The following is a 21,397-nucleotide window of genomic DNA, read 5'->3' as shown; positions in this document are numbered from 1 at the left end:
GTTTGAGGATGAGCGGGGGGCGGTGATGGGGTGCGGGTGTGCGTGCACATAGATCATGCGGATATTGGCCGTCGCGGAGGAGGCAGCCAGGCCCCTGGGGTGGTTCTGGAAGTTTCCTTTGCGTTGCCCACTTGACCTTTGATCTGTGGTTAATTCTCTCCAGGTCTCTCCGTTCCTCATTGTGTGGGAATGTGTCTCTGAAAGCAGGCTCTGCTCTGCTTTGGCGGGTATAGGCCCAGCGCATTGCCCATTTAAATTCATCTCCTGGGAAGGGGGCGCCCTGCCTGAGGGTTGGCCCCTCACACGTGTTGTGTGGGCCGTTGGCTTTGTTCTATCAGCTGTCTTAGGATCTAGGTTTTTTGGGAAACTTCTGGAATGTCTTACAGCCTGCGTGTGGGACTTGACACCCTTCTGTGGGCTGCAGGGAAATCTGTGGAAAGCTGGCAGGCCTTAGCGAGTGGGTGAGGTTAAACGGGGAGGGACCTCCGTGGTCCCCTGGAGAAGCCCACTGCTCGCATGGGCCCTTGGAAGAGTGGGGGGCCTGGACGGGGGGGGTTTGGTGGGAACGGGCTGCTTGCAGGCTGAATGTGCCACCATTTGGCTTCTCCCTCAGTAGCAACAACATGGTGAGAACCACTCCATCAGACACGCTCCCCGTTCTCCAGGCGCTGCTTTAGTATTCCCTGGAACGCCGCTGCACACCAGGCTGTCTCCGTGCCCAGAAACTTGTTAATTTTTAAAGGCTTTACACGGCTTTTCCACTGTGGCTCCTGGCCTCCTGGGCCCGGATGGGAGACTGGGGTTGAGGAGTCACAGGGGAGGGGCGGGCGGCAGCCTCTGGGTTACAGTAGCAGCCCGGGAGCCAGGGTGGGGGGTTCCTGAGGACCAGGGGCAGGGAATCCTTGCCACCCTCTGCGTCTTGGGGCGGCGGGCAGGACCAGGGGCCTCTTCCTGGATTTGTGCCCGTTTTTGACACTCCCCAGAGATGCCCAGACCTGTGGCTGGATCTCTGAGTGTCAGAGTAGGAAGGGCCCTTCCAGGTGGTTTTGTTCACGGCTTCACTCCACAAATACTTATTGAGCACCTGCTATGTGCCCAGCCCTATGCTGGGTGCTGGGTGGGGGGAGGGGGAGCGAGGCGAGCAAGACTGTTGTTGACCTTGCCCGCCTGGGATCGGCTCACCGACACAGGAGGTGGTCAGGTGTCCTGTGAAGAAAGGGCCGTGGCTGTTGTGACCAGAGCAAGGAGGAGAGGTGCCCAGGGAGTGTCCCGAGGTCACGAGTGGCCGGCCTTGTGGGGGTGAAGGTTCATTGAGCTGGGCCGTGGACGGTGAGGGGGTGTTGGCTGGGGGAACTTTTGTACCTGTTCTGGTTTTACAGTGGAACTCCTAGAAAACACCGCCCTGTGGGTCCCAGAGTCTAAAGCGGACAGAGTAGCCTTCCTTTGATGCCCTTGGGCCGGCCCCCGGCACAGGGGTGAGTCACTAAGGTGCACCTGGCCCCAGGGCTCTGGGCTCCATCTGTACTGCTTTTGTTTGCCTTTGACCCTGAGCCACTCTCTCAGCCACTGGTGCAGTCTTTGGGGTACACAGCCCTTCCCTGCCCCCCTCTCTTCCCCACAAGGGGCTCCTCTTTCTGTCCTGGCCGCCAGGGGGTGATTTGTGCCTCAGCGTCCTTGCCTTGAGTCTTGCTCCAGGACCGGGAGCAATTAGGAGCGCCAGGCCATGGCGTTGGCCACAAATTAGCTGGATTTATGGAGCTCCCCACGCTGCCCCACTGCCCTCCCTCTCCTGCCTACCTCCGGCCCCGCTACTCCATCTCCTCCTTCCCAGCAGCCGTCGGAGACCAAACATGACAGGGAGGAGAGGGCAGAGTGGTCACAGCCTCAGGAGGTCAGGGCGCACAATTTTCATGGTTCCAGGGTGGCTTTGTCCGACCGCTCTTCATTACTGCATGCGGCGAGATCAGTTTTATTAAGATGGTGAGGCTCGGAGGAGTGACACTGTTAACGACTTGCTGGAAAAATATAATCCCCCCCCTTTTGGTGGGAGTGCCTGTGATTGCTTTTTCTCCCCTTCCTGCTCCATCCCTCTCTCGTTCCCTCCTCACTTACCACCTTTTCTTTCTGCTCCTTCCCTTGCCCTTCGAATCTGGGAGCTGCCTTGGGGGTTGGGCTCAGCACTCGAACACCCTCTGGGAGGGTCGTCATGCATGCGTCCTGCAGGTGTGGACCCCCGAAGGGCAAGGTGCTGTTGATAGAATGTCAGCCCCACCCGGTTCAGCAGCTGTGCTTTTGGTCTTTGCTGCACGGACGGCACCGAGAATAAGGGCTGGCGCGCAGTAGGCGCTCAGTAAACGTTTGTTGACTGACTTGATGTGTGCGGCGTTTGTGTTCCAGCTCTTGGGGGAGCTTGCTGCCCGCCGGGGCCCCGGGCGGCAGAGACCTGGGGCGACATGAGCAGGAGGAGGTGATATCATCCTCATTTTTTAGGTGAGGAGAGCGAGGCCCAGAAGTGTAAGCCACCAAGGTCACACGGGAGTGGACTTGAACTCACGTTCTAAGTCTCCAAAGAAGGGACGTTTCCATTGCCGCGCAGCTAACGGGCTTCCTGTCCGGTGAGGGAGGAGCAGAGCGTCCTGGGCTCAGGGCGCCTGCGGCTCCTGCTGGCCATGCTTCATGGCAAGGGCCCCCCAGACTGCATCCAGCCCTCCAAGGCCTGCTGTTTGGTCCACGTCTTGCTTCTTAAAACTTGAAGGCAACATTTAAAAATCCAGGGATGTCACATAAAAATATGGATTTCCTTCTTAAAAGCAAGCAAACAAACCAACAGAAGTCAGCTGATGGATCTGCACTGGGCATCACTTTTCCATACGGTGACCATGTAGATAGAGCATTTGGGCAGGGGCCACCCCCCTTGGGTGGCTGTCTGTCTGCGCCAGTCTCCCCCACCTGATCTACTCATTTGTATAACAGTAGAGGGTACTGGAGTTGGGAGCTTTGGTCCATTCATGGGCTGAGTGATGGGGGAGGGGACACTCACTCCCCCATTTGAACCTCAGTTTTGCCTTCTGTAAAATGGGTGTAACGGTAACATCTCCCTTGTGGGGCCACGGATCACTGGGTAAGGGATGCCGCCAATGAATTACGAGGTCCGGTCTGAGGGAAGTGCTTACCATTCTCTATGCTGCTAATCATTCTGGGCTCAGGTTCTAGAATTCCTGGCAACTAAAGACACCCTCTGGAAGAGTCTAGTCATTTCTGTGCTCAGCCATGGGCCTGTGGAGAGGGAGGCCCAGTACTGGATCCTGCATCGTCAGCCAGGGTAGGGCATCCCCGCAAGGCTCGTGCGGTGCATCCGAGTCAGGTTCAGCGTCTGACTGACCGTGACTTTGAAATTCCATTCACAGAGCTGTCAGCACTGACAGGGGAGCAACAGGCGCCCCCCCCCGCCCCCCCAGACAGCCATCCGGAAGTTGCTTCCTTATTTAAGAAGCAGAACTTGGACAGCAAATTATGTGTTAAAATATTTGCCTACAGCTCTTCTGCCAAGGGGACCCTTTAGGCTGAGTGTTAAATGTTACCCCGCTGTCTGCACTGCAGATACTTTAAATCTGAAGATAAATAGTGGCTGCCTCGTGGAATTTGGGGCCAGCACTAGATGCACAAGCAGAGTGGCTAATTGGGGTTGGCAGGCTCCTGGCCCAGCCCCGGCCCAGCCCCTCCCGGCCTCCATCCCCCCAGCCCAGGCGTGCGTGAGAAAGTGCTCACGGAGACTGCGTCCTTCTCTCCAGGCAGAGCCCAGACAGCCAGCTCAGGTGAAACCAGGGGTTCGACCTAGTGCCCAGGTTCTGGAAGTGCTTCCTCCCCCTTCGGCCCTGGGGAACACACTGCTAGTAAAACCCCTCTTTTTTTAGGAACTAGGCAGGCTGTTAGGATGGAGTATGCGTTCTCTATTAAAGAAAAATGTGGCTCTAGGAAAAACGCTTTGGAAATGGTAGACACCTTCCTAGACTAGGAATTCTATGGGGAGCCCCCCAACTACATACAGGGGGAGTGCACAGGAAAACGGGCTTGCGAATTGTAAACATGTCTACACTGTCGGCCCCGGGGGTTGGCTGGGACAGAGACCTGGCGGAGGTCACGCTGTTTCCGGGAGGAGGTGGGCTTTTTACTTATTCAAGGTCACAGGGCGTGAAGGGGGGCCTGGACTTGAGCCCAGGACTGTCCTGTCCTGCTCCAGGGCCTTTTCTTGTCTGTGTGGACATTCTTGTGCCTTTGGGTGGCCCTGTGCCACATTCTCCATCCTTAGGAGCCTCTGAGTCTCCGCTAGAACTCCCCTGTGTCTCCAGCTGCTGTGTAAGTCATGATGCCACATGCACTGGTTTGAATGGTAACAGCACCAGTAAGACCGTGATTGTGGCTACGCTTTTCTCAAGTTTTATTGCGGGCGTGGTATCAGGCTTTGTATGATATTAGCTCATTACAATAATTGACCTTCCTCAGATTTTTCTCCGACAGGGTAAGGGACTTGTCCAAGGTCCCCCAGCTGGGAGGTGGTGGCATGTGGATTTGAACCTAGACGGGTCGGCTCCACAGTCTGTGATTCCTTTCCGTTCTTTGTCTGTCATCCCGACAGTCCCTGGAGTGACTCCGGCTGTCTGCGCTGGTGTGTGTCCTCCCTTGAAGAGAGTCTGCAGCAGCTTGACCCCGTCAGCCCCGCTGGACCCCTGCGCTGCTGTGCCCAGCGCTTCCTGTACCGTCGGGCTCCCCGGCCGAGCCCTGGACGCACCTTGAGTTCACTGTCCAGTGATTCTGATGTGTGCGGGGTGGATGGTGTTGGAGTCCGCGTGGGAGAGAGGAGAAGTGGAGGGGGGCGGAGGAGGGTACTCTTTGGTCCTCTGGGGGCTGAGTCGCCTGACTCCCCACCGTCCTCTGGCACCGTTTCTGGCTTCTGCTTTGCTCTCTGCTCCCCTGCACCCTTGCCGTGCCCCTTTGCTTCTTCCTGCCTGCCCAGCCCCAGCCTCCTCTGGGCTCTTCAGACCCCACAAGGCTCCTGGCCTCACATGTAATCATTGCATCCATGGCCACCCATACGGGTAAGCCTCACCTCCACCTGTCCTGTCTCTCAGCATCAAGCTCTTTACTGACAATAAGAAACCAGTGTCGGGCGGGGGAAGGGACTTGCTCAAGGTCACTCATGGGGTGTGGTGGGGGTACTGGAGTGAAGACTGGGAGCTGGGCCCCTAACTGATGCTGGCCCTGGCTGCCGGCACTTCCCACCTGTACCTTCCTTTCGGCATTCGTGGATTCATATATTCCTTTGCTCATTCACCAAGCCCGTATTTGTTGAGCGCTGTTCTGTGCTAGGTTTTGTGTGGGCTTTGAGGCCCCCAAGATGAATAAGACTGGGGAGCGTCCTGTAAGTTGTAGCAAATGTGTGCATGTTATGTCTGGCACTCAGTGGGTACTCAATACATGTTTGTGGGATGAATGGAGGAAAGAATGAATGACCATGATGATTTTTGGCACTCGTATATCCCGTGCCTCTCGAGCTCTGCCCTTGTTTTCACTTTACTGGACTTACGGGGCCTCTCCCAGCTTCCTGCCTCCACTGGGCAGGTACTCAGTCCTGGGGCCCCAGAGGTGGGACCCCCAGTGGTCCCTGGTTGGTTCTCAGGGTGCCTGGGGCTCCCTGCTAGCTAGGGGAGGGACCCCCATGGTCCCTCCCAGGAAGAGAAGGGGCGGCCTTCTCACTGAGGTACCTGTTGGCTCTCCTGCTGGCTGGAGGCTGGGGCCAGAGGGAGGAGACCCTGCCTGGTGTTCGCAGACTGAGCCTCCCTCCATTGGCCCTTGGGAGTGGTGAGGCCGCACCAGCCCTGACTCATGAGCTCCAGAAGCCTCGCTGGGAAGGTAGGAAATGTTCAGTTCCCAGACCTGGCAGCCTGCGGGCAGCCTGCCCTCACCCCCCTGGGGCTGATCCCCTTTCCCTTTCTCCTGGCACTGGGCTCAGCCAGCTGTCCTTTACTTGGCCCTTTCACAGATATCCCCTTTTTGCCTTCCCATGCGGTGGTTAGGAGTCAGGATCTGTCGTCAGGAGGCCTGGGTTTGAGGCCAGCCTCTGCTCTTCCTGGTGTGTGTGACTTGTGTGTGGTCCTGAGCCTTGGCCTCCCCATCTGCAGAGCGGGGATACCGACCGTACCTTGTGCATAGGGTGGCAACGATGAGGGCATGGGATGTGAGTGTAGAATGGTGCCAGGAAGTGCTCCCTACTATGGTCAGCTTCACTCAGGGTGTGGGGGTGGGGAGGGGGGCTGCCCAAGCTGCCTCCCTCTATCCCTGCCTCGGTTTCTACTATCTCTTCCCGCAAGAGGATGGAGGGCCCACTTTTCTTGCTACGTGTCTCTTGCAGCGCACCCTTTCTGTAGGGTCCCACTGGCCTTCTCGGATTATCATCTCGAATGAAAGCCCTTTCTCATGAGCAGTGGTTCAGTGGGGCTGCTTATAGGCCTCGGGTAGGGCAATGCACCACTTTCTAATGAAAAGCGGTGAATCAAGAGGGTTTTGTTACTCCTCTTTCTGCTCATAGAAAGTTCCGCAGACCCGTATCTTGGGCTCAGGGACTGTGGGGTGTATGGGTGTGGTGTAGTGGGGTCCACCAGCGTGGTATATCCTCTTCCTCCTTTGAGGACGAAGCTTGCAGGACAGAGGGGCCCCATCATACGTTAGGCTGAATTATTTGAGGTGGCCAATATTTGACTTCTTTGACCCATGAAGATGGCAACTTCGTGTGGTTCAACCTAATAATACTTATCAGCTCCTGTATTGATATTCAGAGACATGTTTCTTTGAAACCAATCTTTTCATTCAATTGAACATTGACTGAGACCCCCACTGTGTGTCTGTCTGTACCAGGGGCTGGGGAGACAGTACCGAGCACAAACAGAGCTCCCGGCCTCATGGAGCTTGTGGTCTGGTAGGGGAGCATTCCAGCTGTCTGTTGCTCTAGAACAAGCCACCCCAAAACTCAGTGGCCTAAAGCAATGATTATTATTTCACAGCTCTGTGGGCTGAGTGGACTTGGTTGGGGGGTCCCACTTGACATTTCTCATGTAGTTGCCGAGTGGGTTGAATCTGCTGTCATCTGAAGGCTCGTCGGGGTTGGGTGTCCAAGATGGCGCACTCCCATGGCTGGCAGTTGGTACAGCTGGGGGCTCTGCTGGAGCTGTCCACTGGAGCAACTACACTCTCTCCATGTGGCTTGGGCTTCTTGTGGTATGGCAGCCGGGTTCTACTAGGTAGTGTCCCAAGAGACCAGGAGACCCTGTGGAAGCTGCCATCCTTCTGACCTAGCCTCAGAAATCCCCAAACATTGCTTCTGTTACATTCTAATGTCAAGGGACTCGCTGCGGCCAGCCAGGCCAAGAGGGTAATTGTGGAGGGGAATTAGATCCCTCTTCCTGATGGGTGAGCACAGGGTCTTGCTACAGAAGAGCACGTGGGATGGGAGGTGTTGCTGCTGCTGTCTTTGGAAAATGCAGGTGCCACAGAGAGGCGGGGAGGAAGAAAGTTAACCTACGAACGCGTGAGGAAACATTGTGGCAAAGGCACTGGTGGCCAAGGGAAAGGCACTGTGGGGAAGGAGTGCTTGGGAGCCACGTGACATTGGCGCTCAGGCCTGTTGGGGGCCCTGTTAGCTGGGGGAAGAGTCCCGGGGGAGCAAGACTGTGAAGCCCTTGGTGGGACAAACTTGCAGTGGAAGGGATTGAAAGAAAGTCTGTGTGGCTGTGGGGTAAGTGATAAGTCAGTGAGGTCGGCAGGGCCCTTACCGGACCTTTGGGGCCAGGACAAGGATCCTACATGTGATTGTGAAGGGTTTACAGATTCCTCAAAAATTTCTCGAGTGTCTACGGTGGGGAGCCCGTGTAGCAGGGTGGGTACGCGTCAGACACAACCGTGTTTGAAACCTGCCGTTGGTGGCCTTGCTTTGCCCCAGTGTCCTCACAGAAGGTTCCTGGCATGTGGCATGTGCTCCGTAAATGCTAGCCGCTCTTGGTGGACTCCTGGCCAAAGGAGTGCCCACGTGCACATCGGTGTGTCCAGAGGTGTGCATGTTGGAGCACAATGAGGCTGTGAGTTGTCCAGTGGGGAGTGTGAGGCTGGGGATGTGGGGAGTTTTGTCCACGGGCTCGGTGACCCTCAGGGAGAAGGCCCTGTTCACAGCCGCTCAGCTCCAGCCTTTCCAGGGTGCAGTTTCTGATTGCTCCAGGCAGCCCCCCGGGAGGACTGGGGTGGAGTGGAGGGAGGGAAGGGCTCCAGGGCCTGTTTTCGGGAAGTCCTTCCCAGTCCTGGAGGCCTGCACAGAGAAGAATGAGCTCCTCAGCCTGCTGACTTTGCTTCTTCCGGGGGGGTGGGTGGGTGGTGGTGGTGGTGGGAGAGAGCAGTGGGTCACCTGTCGTTTGGGTCACAGTGTCAGAAACTCGAGGCCGCACTTGGGCTGGGGACTCAGGGCTGGTGGTGGTCTCCGAGCTCTTGCCTTCTCTGTGCTCACTCAGGCAAGGACTCGCAGGGCTGAATGAAGGCAGGACCTGGGATGGGCAGGGGTTCCCCTGGCTAGCTAGAGCTGGGTCCACGGAGGAGGGAAGGTCCATTCATCCAATCTCCAGGGGCTTCCCGAGTAGCTGCACTAGGAGGGCCTGGGAATGAGGAAATCCCCAAGGGGGATGGCACCCTCAGAACTCTCCCCTCCTGGGCCTTGGAGAGCTTAGGGCTCCAACAGGCCCCAGGCCTGGGGGAAGGACGTGCTGCTTAACGTCAGAACTCCCCCGCCTGGCTTTGGATGACCCCCTAGAGCCTCAGTTTCCTCATCTGCAAATGGAAAAATAGCACTATTTAGTCTTTTCCCCTTGTGTGAGGTTCAGAGACTGCGGGGCAATGAAAGTGCCTTGCAGGGAATAAAGCCGGAGCCAGATGGAGGGCTTCCTGTTTTGAGGTCCTGATTTGCTGACGCAGCAGAAGGCCCCTCCAGGACTGGGTCTTCCGGGGGTCCTTCTCCCCAACTTGTTCATGCCACCAGTCTTCCCTCTCTGGCTTCCCAAGGGGCAGGCTGGCCGGCCGTGTGACCCCCTGAGACCTCAGAAGATGGGACGGCCCCCCACCTTTGCTCACCTCCCCTCTTCTTGCCTTCCCATTAGTAGACAGTGGCAGGGAAGGTGACAGTTCCTTAAAACAGATTTATACTCTTGGATGACTTTATGGGTTTTTGCCTTATAAAAACCCAAGAGTTGACATTCTGATTTATCTACTCCTGAGTCAACAGGATATACCAGATTCAAAGAGATCAAATGCATTGTAATGTTTGTGGTTCCAGTCGTGGATTAGATGAGCTATTATGGAAAGTGCTGCCAAGTAAATATGGCAAAAAAAAAAAAAAAAAAAAAGTAACAAGGGGATCATTTAAATATGTCTATTAAATTGTGTGTTAAGTAAAGTAGCACAAGCGTGGTGCCGAACGTAGCTTATTATCTGGAGAGTTCGTGGAGTAGATAAAGCTGGAACGACGGTTCTTCCCCCCACCCAGAACATTTTTTTTTATTAAGGAAAGAGACTGTAAACTAGGAATTTCAGAGACGGGCGCTTGACTGTGTAACTGTGGTTGTGTGATGACTTATAATATGGAAGGCTCCAAATGATATTTCTCATTTCTTTGCTTTCTATTTCTTGTCGCCACGGCAGCAGCCGATCAGATTTCCTGAGATAAATATGCTGCCTGGCTTTTAATGGGATTTCTGTATTGCCAGGAGTTGGCGTGTTCTGATAATAAAAGAACCTAGAAATTGTACATCCCTTAATTGGTAAGAAGAGAGATGTTTTGATGGGCCACAAATGGAAACATTGATTTTTACTGCCTCCGAGCAGTTGCAAGCAGCGTGTCATGCCACGTTCCCCACCACGGAAGGCGGCAGCTGGCTCTCCGATGAGCTGATTTGTGTTCGCAGGTTCTTGATGTCGGGTGCTTGCAAGTGCGTGTTTTGTGCAGATGGGAGAAATAGAGCCCTTATAACATGATCTGTTCCTAAATTGAAATATTTATAGGACTGTGGCTTCCACCTCGAATCGAATGCATTCTTTGCTTCGTTTCTCTTTCTTGCTTTGGCAACTAGTCCTTGGGGGTTTAAAGGTTGTGGGCTGAAGGCTTTTGCTGTAACTGCACTGTTATATGTGACATACACGTGTGCACGTATGCAGGCACACACACCTCTTTACATATGCGTGTATGTTTGCATTAATGTCTTTCCACGTAACAGAGATTTCTCTCTTTAGTTCACATCAGTGCTAATTTCTGGATGGGTAGATTGTTTTCCAGGACAGACCATGGAAAACGTAACATGCACTTGGATTTTCCAGTTCAAGTCTCTGTACTTTAACGAGGAAGTTTAATCCACTGACATTTATTGGGATTACTAATATATTCTCTGTGTTATATTTATGATACTTTTTTTGCACGTTGGTTTACAAGTTCTTGATGTGTCCTATTAATCTCTCAGATTGAGGCTGTGCTCCATTTCCCCCAGCTGTGCAGGGAAGTGCAGTAGACAGGAGTTAGGATGTCGAGTTAAACGTCTGCCGGGTGCTGGGGAGATCATGTCCCCCTGCCTGGATGCCAGGTGCCTTACCTATGAAGTGGGAATAACAAGGCTGCCCCTCTCTGTGAGCAGGGGCAGGACCGCATGATTGCTTGAGTCCCCTCTTAACTCTAGGATGTGTAAGCCTGGGAAATGGGGCTATGCATATGTAATTGGGGCTATGAAAAAGCGTGTGGCATACTACGTGAAATGCAAGACATCATTATCATGATCATTAACGCACTTCCCTGTACAGTTTAGCCACTTGTCTGCATAGTGCTATGTGCAGAATAGGTAATTTATTTTACAGAAATTGGTCGAGTGATTCCAAAGCTGGTTCTCACCGTCTAGGCTGATCCCAGGGCATGAGTGAGGGCTCAGATGCATTTTAGCTTGTGATTTTGACTATCCGTGGTCTTACAAACCCACGTGCTTCGTTGATTCCAGAATCAGGACATCTTTGCAAAGAACTGAGTCAACATCACCACACTGGGAGGCGTGCTGTGTGGACGGTGAACTTGGCTAAGAGATTTCCCTTGCTCTTAAATTGCAAGGCTTTGGGGGGGAACGAAACATTTAGGTGCACTAGGAGCAGCTAATGGAGGCTCTGGAGAAGTGTGTACGAGAATTGGGTTTTCAGGAGACAAAATGCAAAGGCATTTTCACCTCCGTGATGGGTCACGACCCCCAGCATCCATGTGCAGGGGGAGGATGACAGGAAATCCCCCTAGAAGATTTGCAACAAGAATTAAAGAATCTAGTTGAGAATTATGGCACCACACGCTACAAAAAACCCCCATATATTAATATACTGAGAGATGTCAAGAATAATGGACCCTGGGAGGTAGAGTAATTAAATGTATCTTAATAAATGCTGGGCGATTCTTTTAAAACCCTTTCCCAAGACCCCGTCAGCTGACATGGACTGTATTCTTCCTGTTGGCAGGAGGCCTGGAAGGAGAGCCGGAGTGTGATCGGAAAACCAGCCGTGCGCTGGAAGACAGGAACAGCGTGACAAGTCAAGAGGAGAGAAATGAGGACGATGAAGACATGGAGGATGAGTCAATTTACACCTGCGATCACTGTCAGCAGGACTTCGAGTGTCTGGCAGACCTGACGGACCACCGGGCCCACCGCTGTCCTGGAGGTAATGCTAAATAGCGCCGGGATTCTGACAGGTGGTTATACGGATAATTGGACATAGCAACAGCTTGAAGCCTCAAGTGAGATTAAAGAATTAATAATGTAATTTTACAGTTAATGTCATTTTATTGTGGTGTCTTGGGTACCCTGTATCCGCCTTTTAAATAAAATTAAAAATAAAAGCAACAGCTTCCTGGCAGGCAGGGATTCAGTGGAGGCACCCCGTCACTGCTTCCCCCAAAACTGCCATCTCTAGAATGTGGGCCCTAAGTGGGTAGGGCCTGCACCCTGGATTTCTGCAAGGCCTTTTGGAAACCCAGCAATGAGGAGGTTGTTAGTGCAAAGTTAAGTAGCTTAAGTGTGGAAAGGCGTGTGAAGGAGTGAGCTCTGAGGCAGGGTGTGGATGGGATGGGGAGAATTTCAAAGGCCAATAAGAGCCCATGCAGAAAGGGACCTGGTTCCAGCTCTGTGCTCAGCCTCCTGCTTCTCTGAGGAGGAGAGGGGTGGCTAGGAGCTGTTCTGCCAAACCCGACTATAGCCCTGTTTCCTGTGTCCTGGCAGCCTCAGAGAAGGGGGCCAAGGCCACGGTTTTACAGGAGCGATTTAAGACATCATGAGTCATGTGTGTCTGTGTCTGGGTCCTGTGGTGTGGATGGAGCGGGAGAATGGAGGCCTGTATATTGCCTGGGGTGTGGCAGCCATGCTTACAGGGCCAGGGAGCCGACATATTTTCAGACCCCAAGCAGGGAGTCCAGAGCATCTGTGGTCCGACATCTCTCTCTACCGTGGCTGTTGATGCAAGCTTCGGGTGCTGGTTTGTGGGGAGAGGAACTAAAACCTTAGACCAGTATTCCAAAGGGGACCTGTGTTTTGGGGGAACTTTGCTGGTAGGAAGCAGGTTGGGACTCAAAACTGTAGCTTCTTCTACTTTTCGTACCTTCTAAGAAGTTTGAAAGCCAAGTGTTCGGGGAACTATGACTTTCCCTCTAGTGACAGCTGTACCTGCACAGCCTTGGTTAGACCAAGTCCCCTGTTCTCAACCTCTGGAAGAAACAGATAACCAAAAACAGTGGACCCAAGAGGACACTTATAGTTTTGGACCTTTGGGGGGGCTCAGCAAACCAAACCCCAGTCGTTTGGAATTTGTGCTATTTCAACCACAGGCAGAGGTCATGGCCAACTTAGAAGCTTGGGATCAGAATTGGAAGGGATGTATGGGGTTGGCTTTTCAGGCCCCCCATTTCCTGAGGGGAAATCCTGAGGCATGAGAGGGGGCGGTGATTGACCGAGGTTATCTAGGGATTTGGTGGCTGAGCCAGGACCTCTCCAGGACCCTGAGCTGTATACTCTCATCCTGCTTGAGAAAACAGTGGATGGCCTGTGTATTTCTTGATTTAGCCCAGAACTGAGTGGAATCTTCACGATATGGGAATGAAATATTGTCCCTGACTAGAAAACAATCAATGAATTGCTCTTGTAATTAAAAGTGATTCTCTTTATTTTCTAAGTGTAAGAGAACATGCGGGGCTCGCTTCGCATTAGCCCAGGGCCCCTCAGGACTCCTGTGAAGTGATGCTGCATTGAGTCTCTGTGGCTCTTGGAGCGAGGCCCCATCCCCGACACTACTCAGTTCTTCAGAACCAAGGAGCTCCTCTTGTCTCTCTCCACACTTTCGTGAATGGTGGTGTTTCCAGGTGATGAAGGGCCAATGTGAGGCTTTGAGGCTGAATATCGGGGTTCTTTGCTGGAAGTAGTAGCTGATTGTGCTTCGGTCCTGGTCAGCTTCTTTTCCCAGTGGTTTTCTCTTCTCTCCACAGCCGCAGCCTGGCTGACATCATGGTAGCTCCGTCTGCAGGGTCTTCAGCCACCGACGCTCCTGCCTGCTTCCTAACAGGACCCCACTAACGACCTCCATGGGGACGTGGGAGCCAGGAATCCCCAAGCCCTGGAGCAACGGAAGGGAGTCAGAAATTCCTTAAAAGAGTACAGGAAACGACCTTTTGCCTAATAGCATCCCTGAGAAATTCATTCCCGCCCAGTAAAGGTGTGACCCAGTCTGGGAGAGTCTCCCTGACATGGAAGAAAAATGTCAGGAGCAATTTTCCCCCAGGTCTTAGGTTCTGAGGATTACCCAGTGACAGGATAAACCATTGGGAATTGTGTGCGTTTTATTCAAAGCAGGTCCCTAACTCGGCGGCCTGCACACTCTCTGATCTGCAGTGGTTTCCCACTGTGTCCCCAGAGATGTTTCTGAAACTATTGGGGTGGGCATTGGTGCCTGTCTGACTGAGGGGGCTCTGATACCCACTCTAGTCAGAGCTGTCCTCATTAAAAAGTCTTTTATGTATTCGGCTTTAGGATAAGATGTGTGAAACTTGGAAATGGTGCAAAAATGCAGTAAATAGCAAGTCCTCCCAGGCCAGGCTCTGGGGGCTGCTGGTGCTCACCCTTGGTCATCCAGCCGCTGTGCTAGGGGTGAGGCAGGTGGGCAGTGTGGCCACGCTGTCACCCGGAGGGAAAGGTGGACCTTAACAGCCCGACAAAGACCATTTCAGAGAGGCCCACGCTCTGCTGAGGCTGGGCAGGCTCTGGGTGCTCTGTGGATGTTTCTGAGGGAACCAACAAGTCTTGTTTGAAGGGAAGGCAGGACCCTCTCTGCTTTTGAGATTTTGGGGCCTCAGGCAGTGCCACCTGTCAATCCCTCTGTCTGCTCCTCTTGGAATCGGAATTAGGCCTTGGGTGTGAACCACATTTGCCCCCACTCATCCCCTGCTGGGGGCAGTCACCGCCGGAATGTGGAGACTGCACACCCCTCGCCAAGCGGGTGTGTCCTGGGATGTGGGGGCGTGTTTGTGGGGCGCCATCTTGAATGTGGTTATTTTCTGAAACTGCTTTAGGAGGGTGACCTCTTGGCTCTTCCCGTGTCTTTCTGTGGCCCTTGGGGTGAGGCCGGGGTGGTGCCTCGTTCCATCAGAATCTGGGAGAGTCGCGGAGGTTTGGAGATTTTCTCAGGTGGTGGGAAGCTCCCCATGGAAGCTTGTTCTCCTCCAGACTCGGCCCACAGGGTGACATGCGTACGGGCTTGGCATCGGGGGCACATGCCATTTTGTATTCTGCCTTTGTTACTGAACATTTTCTGAATGGATTCCCATGCTGCGACATGGTCTTCTCCATTACTGCTTTTTGGGGGGGATCCCTCTTTTTTTTAAGACAGCGGCATTCAAGCAGATAAAGCTTGGGTTGCTGGTCTTGTGTCCATCTACCACAAAAATATTAAATTTAGACCGGCCCACCAGGAGATGAGGATTTCTACAACAGGGTGGACAAAGGCTGACTTGATGCCTCTGATGGGCTTGTCTATGCCTCATGGAGCATCATTTGCGGGCCCTGGACGAGGAAATGGCCAGAGCATTTGGCGGCTCCCTGAACCGATGATAGAAAGTCCCCCTTACTTCGGGCCCCGCTAACTGGAATGATGTCAGAACAGGAGTGAGCTGAAGTTTACGTTGACCCAGTTTGTGAAGTGTTGGCCAAGCACGTGTGGACCCTATAAACGGTGGCAGGGGGTGTTTTTCATCATGTTCTAGAAGCCCAGAGGACTTCAATTGCTTTAGAAAGTATCTCTGGGAACTTCCTGGGGCACCATGGAAGCAGGTACTAGAGGTTTGATTTACCCAGGGGCTGATTCCAATTTTTTATGTGCTCATTGAAGCAGGTCAGCTGTGGACCTTCAGTCTGGATTCAGGTGGAATGTTTTACAGCTTTCTGGTACGAAGACTACCTTTTAAGGAGACTCTGTGATTTAGACTGACTGCCGCTTTGGCCCAAATTAATGAGGCTGACTGCCCGAGGACATTTGGGTGCTGAATCTGTGCTGTTGTAATGCTTTAGATCCCACTCTTGTAGGGACACTCCTCCTCATGTCAGAACTGGGCTGTCAGCAGGGCTGTGCACTGTGCCAGTCCTGGAACGTGGCAGGTCCCCCGGGGCTGGAGCACCTGACAGCTTTCGGAGATCCCTAGGCTCTTTGCTAAAGGCACCACTGGTGTGATGTGGGTTTTCATCATAGGTAGGGAGAGGCAGATGGAGTCTCTTTAGAAAGACTGAGGTTTCTAACTCTGGGCCTGTCCAGGCACTTGCTCTGTAGAGTAGAAATTGTCTTCGGGACCAGGTTGGAGCCAAGCATTGGTTTCTTCCTCCAGGCACCATTCCGTGATCTCCAACGCAGACCAGGCTCCTCACTGGGCACAGAGAGGCATCCTTGAAGCACTTGGGGTCCCTGCCACTCCCCAGGGCTCCACACGTGGGCCGCAGCCTCCCTGATTGCTCTTCCCACAGCCCTACCCCCGACACAGTGCACAACACGGGTCAGATTCTGTGGTTATTCTGCAATAGTTTTTTTTTTTTTTTAAAGATTTTATTTATTTGCGAGAGAGTGAATGAGCAGTGGGGAGGGGCAGAGGGAGAGGGAGAAGCAGACTCTGCAGCTGAGCAGACCCTGAGATCATGAGCTGAGCCGAAGGTGACGCTTCACTGACTGAGCCCCCCAGGCGGCCCCTCTGCAGTAGTTTTTAGTGTGTTTACGCCAGTCTCCCCCACTACTTTTGAGCTTTATGAGGACAAGAGCCGTGTCCGTTTTGTTCCCCGTTATGCCTTAGCCCAGTGCCTGGCACACTGGTGCTTAATACGTGCTTGTTGGTTGAAAGAATGATCCCACCTAGTTCTCCTACCAGTCCCAGCGGGGAGATCCCATTTTTCACGGTTCATCCCCATTTTACACATTGGGCAGCTGAGGCTCAGAGAGTTTTAGGGGATCTTGCTGAAGGTGACAGAGCTTGAGCTAAGATTCAAGGTCTGAACAGTCACACAGAGAACATAGACTGGGGACAGTGAACGATTTCCAACAAAACTCCAGACAGACATGGCTTTTTTGAATGCTCAACTTAAAACATATATATATATATATAGAGAGAGAGAGAGAGAGAGAGAGAGAGAGAGAGATGGAGAGGGATTTGTTCAAATAGCAACAGCAAAAAAAAAAAAAAAAAAAAGAGCTCCCTGTGGGTTAATTTTGCTGCTCCCCCTTTGGCTGCCCCCCACTTCCTGAGGACTGGGACCGGAGGAGTGTTTCCCCAGCCACTTTGGAAAGGCAGACCCGCCTATTCTGGCAAAGGTGAAATGCTGCTGTGTAAAAAGCCGGGTGGAAAGTTAATTACACCCTGGTTTGTTCAGCTGTGGCCAGAGTGACCTGTGGGCCCTAATTACAGGGCTGGGGCTGCGTGAAGGCTGGCACCTTTGCCAGCCTCGTTCCTGTCCGCCGGCTGGCGGGATCTTGCCTTTGTGTGCCGGCTCAGGCCCTTTCTCGCTCTGACAGCATGGGTGGGGGCCCTCCCTGCCTTATTGCTTGGGGCGCCCCTTGTACCGGTTCCATTTGGGCAGAGCGGTGCCGGCACGGGCAGCCGCTGGGCAGCGCACTGCCAAGTGCACAGGTGCAGGGCGCGAGTTCCTTCTGCCCGTGGGGAGCGTGCACTGCGCCTTGGTGTCAGCCGGCGTCTCGCAGTGCGAAAGGCCTGGGGGCTCGAGCACAATTAATACCCCCACATCAAGAGCTTTCCTGCATGTAAACAGCATCCAGCTAGAAAACACAGAGCAAGCACAGATCCTGGTCACCCATAGTCCCAGAACGTACAAAGACCAGGCAACAGACCCAGGAAACCGCATTCAGATGTTTGGAGAGGACAAACCAACCAGCAAAATCAGTGATGGAGGGACACGAAAGAGACTTCACTAAACAAGGCAGACCTTCTTCTTGGGTGGAAAGATTCAGTATCGTAAATAGGTCCATTTCCCCTCCATGAGCCTGTTAACTTTATGTTAGCCTGGGAAAGTAACAATGGGACTGGTTTAGAAACAGACGATTCTAAAGTCCTAGTGATTCTAAAATTCTAGCGATTCTAAAGTTCGTTAGGAAAGATCAGCATGCAGGGAGAGGAAGGAAAATTCTGAACAAGAGGAGCGATGGGAAAGGCTGGTAACCAGACCAGATTTTAAAACATGTTCTGAAGCCGTAGGAATCTAAGTGGTGTGGGACAGATGAGGGCCCGGAAAAGAGAGCAGGAAGGGACGTGAACAGAGCTGGAAATGTAGCGTACGAGAGAGGTGTCACTGCTTCTCCGTGGAGCACAGATGGATCTCTCAGTAACCGGGACTGGGGAGATGTGTAGCCATCGCGGAGAAAGGAAATTGGATCCCTCTCCTCCGAAAGCCAAAACAAATCCCAAATGGATCAGAAATCTAAACAGAAAAAGAAAACTTGAAAATACGAAAAGGAAACATAAGTGGGTTTTTAAAGAATATGATAGGATCGGAGTGGGGAAGCCTTTTCTAAATATAACCGTAAACCCAGAAGCCATAAAACAAAAGGCAAATATTCAACCACATAAAAATAAAACATTTCTGCATAGCCAAAACCACAATAAATCAACCCAAAGACACAGATCACGGGCAAAAGATATTTTTTCTTAACATGTAAGGAACTCCTACCAACACTAAGAAAATAACCAATAAATCAGCAGGAAAGCAGGGTGAAGTCTGGGCTGCCTGAGGCCAGCACCTGCTCAGAATGGTTGGTACCACACTGGTCTCCACTATTTTGAATATCTCCCGTGTGTAAAGGACAGAAGTAGAACCAGAAAAAGATATACTAGTGAGTTCTTACACGTTGAGAAAGGAACCTTCTTTAGAATAGGAGAGCCATAAATTAAAAAAAAAATTTATTCATTTGAGAGAGAGAGCTTGACAGAGTGAGAGCAGGGGTGGGGGAACAGGGGTGGAAGGAGGGGCAGAGGCAGAGGGAGAGAGAATCTCAAGGGGTCTCCGTGCAGAACCCGACGTGGGGGTCCATCTCACAACCCTGAGATCATGACCTGAGCCAAAATCAAGAGTTGGACACTTAACTGACTGAGTCACCCAGGCGCCCCAAGAACTGTTAATTTAAACCACAAGAAACTACCTACCATTTTTAACCTACCAGATTGGCAAAGACCAAAATGTTTACCAGCCCATTGTGCTGGTGAGGACATATATCCTTGATGCCAAGGATCTTGTTCTCCTCTCTGTCCCCAGGGTAGCCTTGGCCTATAGCTAGAACACATAGTAGGTGCTCAAGAAAAGTTTGTTGCTCTTGTCCCCAGGGAGGCCACAGGCTCCATGAGTTAAGAGCTGTCAGCAGTCAGTGGCCATGCCATGGGTAAAGGGCTCTTAGGCATGAGGTTGTAAAGGAAAGGCTCCAGGAACCATGCCTGGACATAGTAGGTCTTCAATTAATGAATCATCAGAAGAGGGGGTTATAGATGGAAGAGGTGATTTACTCATTGAATGAGTATTGAGCACGTGCTATGTGTAGGGAGCCTTCTGGGTGCTGGGGATGTAGGAACTGTTTATTTAAATAAAACGTAACTCAACGGAGAAGGTATTCACTTCACAGAAGCATCCGTGACTTGTAAGATGACGTGCCCTGGGTGGCCTTTAAATAGCTGGCTTTCCCAGGGCCTTTAAAAGATGCTTCTAGGTGCGCCTGGGTGGTGCAGTCGGTTAAGCGTCCGACTCTCGGTTTCAGCTCAGGTCATGATCTCAGGGTCATGAGATGGAGCCCTGCGTCGGGCTCCATGCTGAGCGCGAAGTGTGCTGGAGATTCTCTCCCTCCCTCTGCCCCTCCCTCCACCCCTGCTTGTGCGCACGGTCTCGCTCTCTCTCTCCTTCTCAAATACATAAAGAAATAAAAGATGTTTCCATGGGCAGAGATGTCGTGCCTCACAGCTCTCTGAGAGGATGCCCACTGCATGTGCTGTCCTGTGAGTGCGCTGCCATTTTGGAGGGAGGCAGATGGCCAGGGTGAGCCACTGGCCAGTCTGGGCCTGCCTGGCCCGTGGTGAGATCAGAACCTTCCCTAACTGGCCTGCTCTGTGCCCCCCGAGTTCCCCACAGAAGGTGCCTGGGAAGCCGGCAGGCTGCATGGGCCCTGGTTCTCGCTGGGCTCAGACAGCGGTGCCCTCGCGCCTGGTGCTCACGGCGAGGGGGAGTTGTTTTTCGGATGCTGGCGTGATTGTTCACCTCCTGTGAAGCCTGCAGGCTGTGGAATGTGTCCCTCTTGACTTGATTACGGGGAGCGGTCACATTGTGCCGTCTGCTATCACATTGTGGGGCCTGCAGCTCTCTCCAAAAATTGGACACCACATCTAACCATGTAGAAGGCTGGGGTCAAGGTGGGAAGAATCCACGTGTCCCTTGGTTTCCATGGGAAACATTGTGTCCGTGGGCGTGTTCTGAGGTTTCTGAGGGCTCTCCAAAGTGGAGAGGATCTTCTCCTTCTACTGCCTCGATGGGTTTCTGAATCATTGTGCCTAAGGGTGGGTTCGTTTGTGTCTGGGAGTGGGCCAGAGTGGAATTCAGGTGTGGTGCCCGACATGGGGATGGCGTCGGCTGCATACCCCCCCTGGGATGACCCTCAGTGAGGGGACCTGGAGAAGCCTTGGGAGAGTGAAGGGGACTGGCCCGGGACTGGCCTGGGACTGGCCCAGTCTGGGTCCTGGTTTCCTCTCCTTTGCTGGCAGCAGTGAAACCTTCCACTGGCTTCCTGTTGTTAGGGCCAGGATGTACACCCAGCGGGACCTCAAGGTCCTGGGAGGAAAAGACAAACCCTGAGCTGGCCTTCAGGCTGGTTGCATGTGTATTTCTGGGTCCAGCCTGCTGTCATCCATTTCAGCTTGGAAGTTTCCAGAAGGCACATGTTGCGCTAGCAAGTTGTGATACCATACCTACTGTGAGCCTGGGGTTGTGTGTGCATCTGTGTTAGTGAGAGAGTGAGACAGAGAGAAAACGTTTCTGTTAACAAGCAATGTATAATCTAGCTGGAAAGTGAAGTCGCCATGATCCTTTGGGTTGCCTGACACACAGTAGGTCCTCAATTAACATGCTGTCTGCATATTCAACTCCAGCTGACAAGCAAAAAAAAAAAAGCAGATTCATCAGCTCAAGAAACTGAGAAGTAAGGCTGGCTTCAAGTATGACCCTCCACGGACATGCTCCAAGGCTCTCTACAAACCCCATCCCCAGGTATTCAGTGGCAGGGGTGTCGCCTCCAGGATTCCACCCTCCTGCTGCAGAGAAAGAGCAGCCTCTTTCTGATCGCCAGGACAGAAGGCCTGAGGTTGACTGCTAGTGGGGCAACCATGACCAAGGCTCATCCCGGAAGGTGTCCCTGAGACAGGGCGGGGCGGGGCGTGGGGGACAGATGTGCATAATAGTGAGGCTCAGGGTGGTGGGAATCAGGGGCACCTCCCTACAGACCACTGGGACTGAGAACTGGGGAGGGGGCTCCCAGGATGTCTTCTGTAGGAGGAAGGAGTGATATGCAGGCAAATACAGAGGAGTACACTCGTTGAATCCAATGCCAGATAGCCAAGTATTGATGGTCAAGCCCATTCACTTTGCTCTTGATGGGATCTAGCCATCTCGTCTCAGAATTTTAGGGAGGCTGGTTCCTTAAAGATGCCCTAGCTCAGCGCCTTCTAACCTTATTCTCAAACCCTTACTCTCAACATAGCTGGTGTATAGAGCCGGTAAATGCAGAA

General features: G+C 52.8%; 1 protein-coding gene across 1 annotated transcript in view; it reads left to right on the top strand.

Annotated features, from left to right (window-relative positions):
* Nucleotides 1-11,881, top strand: part of LOC103673917 (zinc finger protein 423-like) — a 49,329-nt gene extending 37,448 nt beyond the window's left edge. The window contains exon 4 of the mRNA XM_040633084.1: nucleotides 11,569-11,881. Coding sequence (XP_040489018.1) covers nucleotides 11,569-11,783 — 215 coding nt within the window. The 3' untranslated portion in view covers nucleotides 11,784-11,881. The remainder of the gene's footprint in view (nucleotides 1-11,568) is intronic.
* The last annotated feature ends 9,516 nt before the right edge of the window (nucleotides 11,882-21,397 follow it).

Source organism: Ursus maritimus, unplaced genomic scaffold (genome assembly GCF_017311325.1).
Source record: "Ursus maritimus isolate PB19 unplaced genomic scaffold, ASM1731132v1 scaffold_19, whole genome shotgun sequence".
Taxonomy (NCBI): domain Eukaryota; kingdom Metazoa; phylum Chordata; class Mammalia; order Carnivora; family Ursidae; genus Ursus; species Ursus maritimus.
This window is presented reverse-complemented; position numbering and strand designations above follow the sequence as displayed.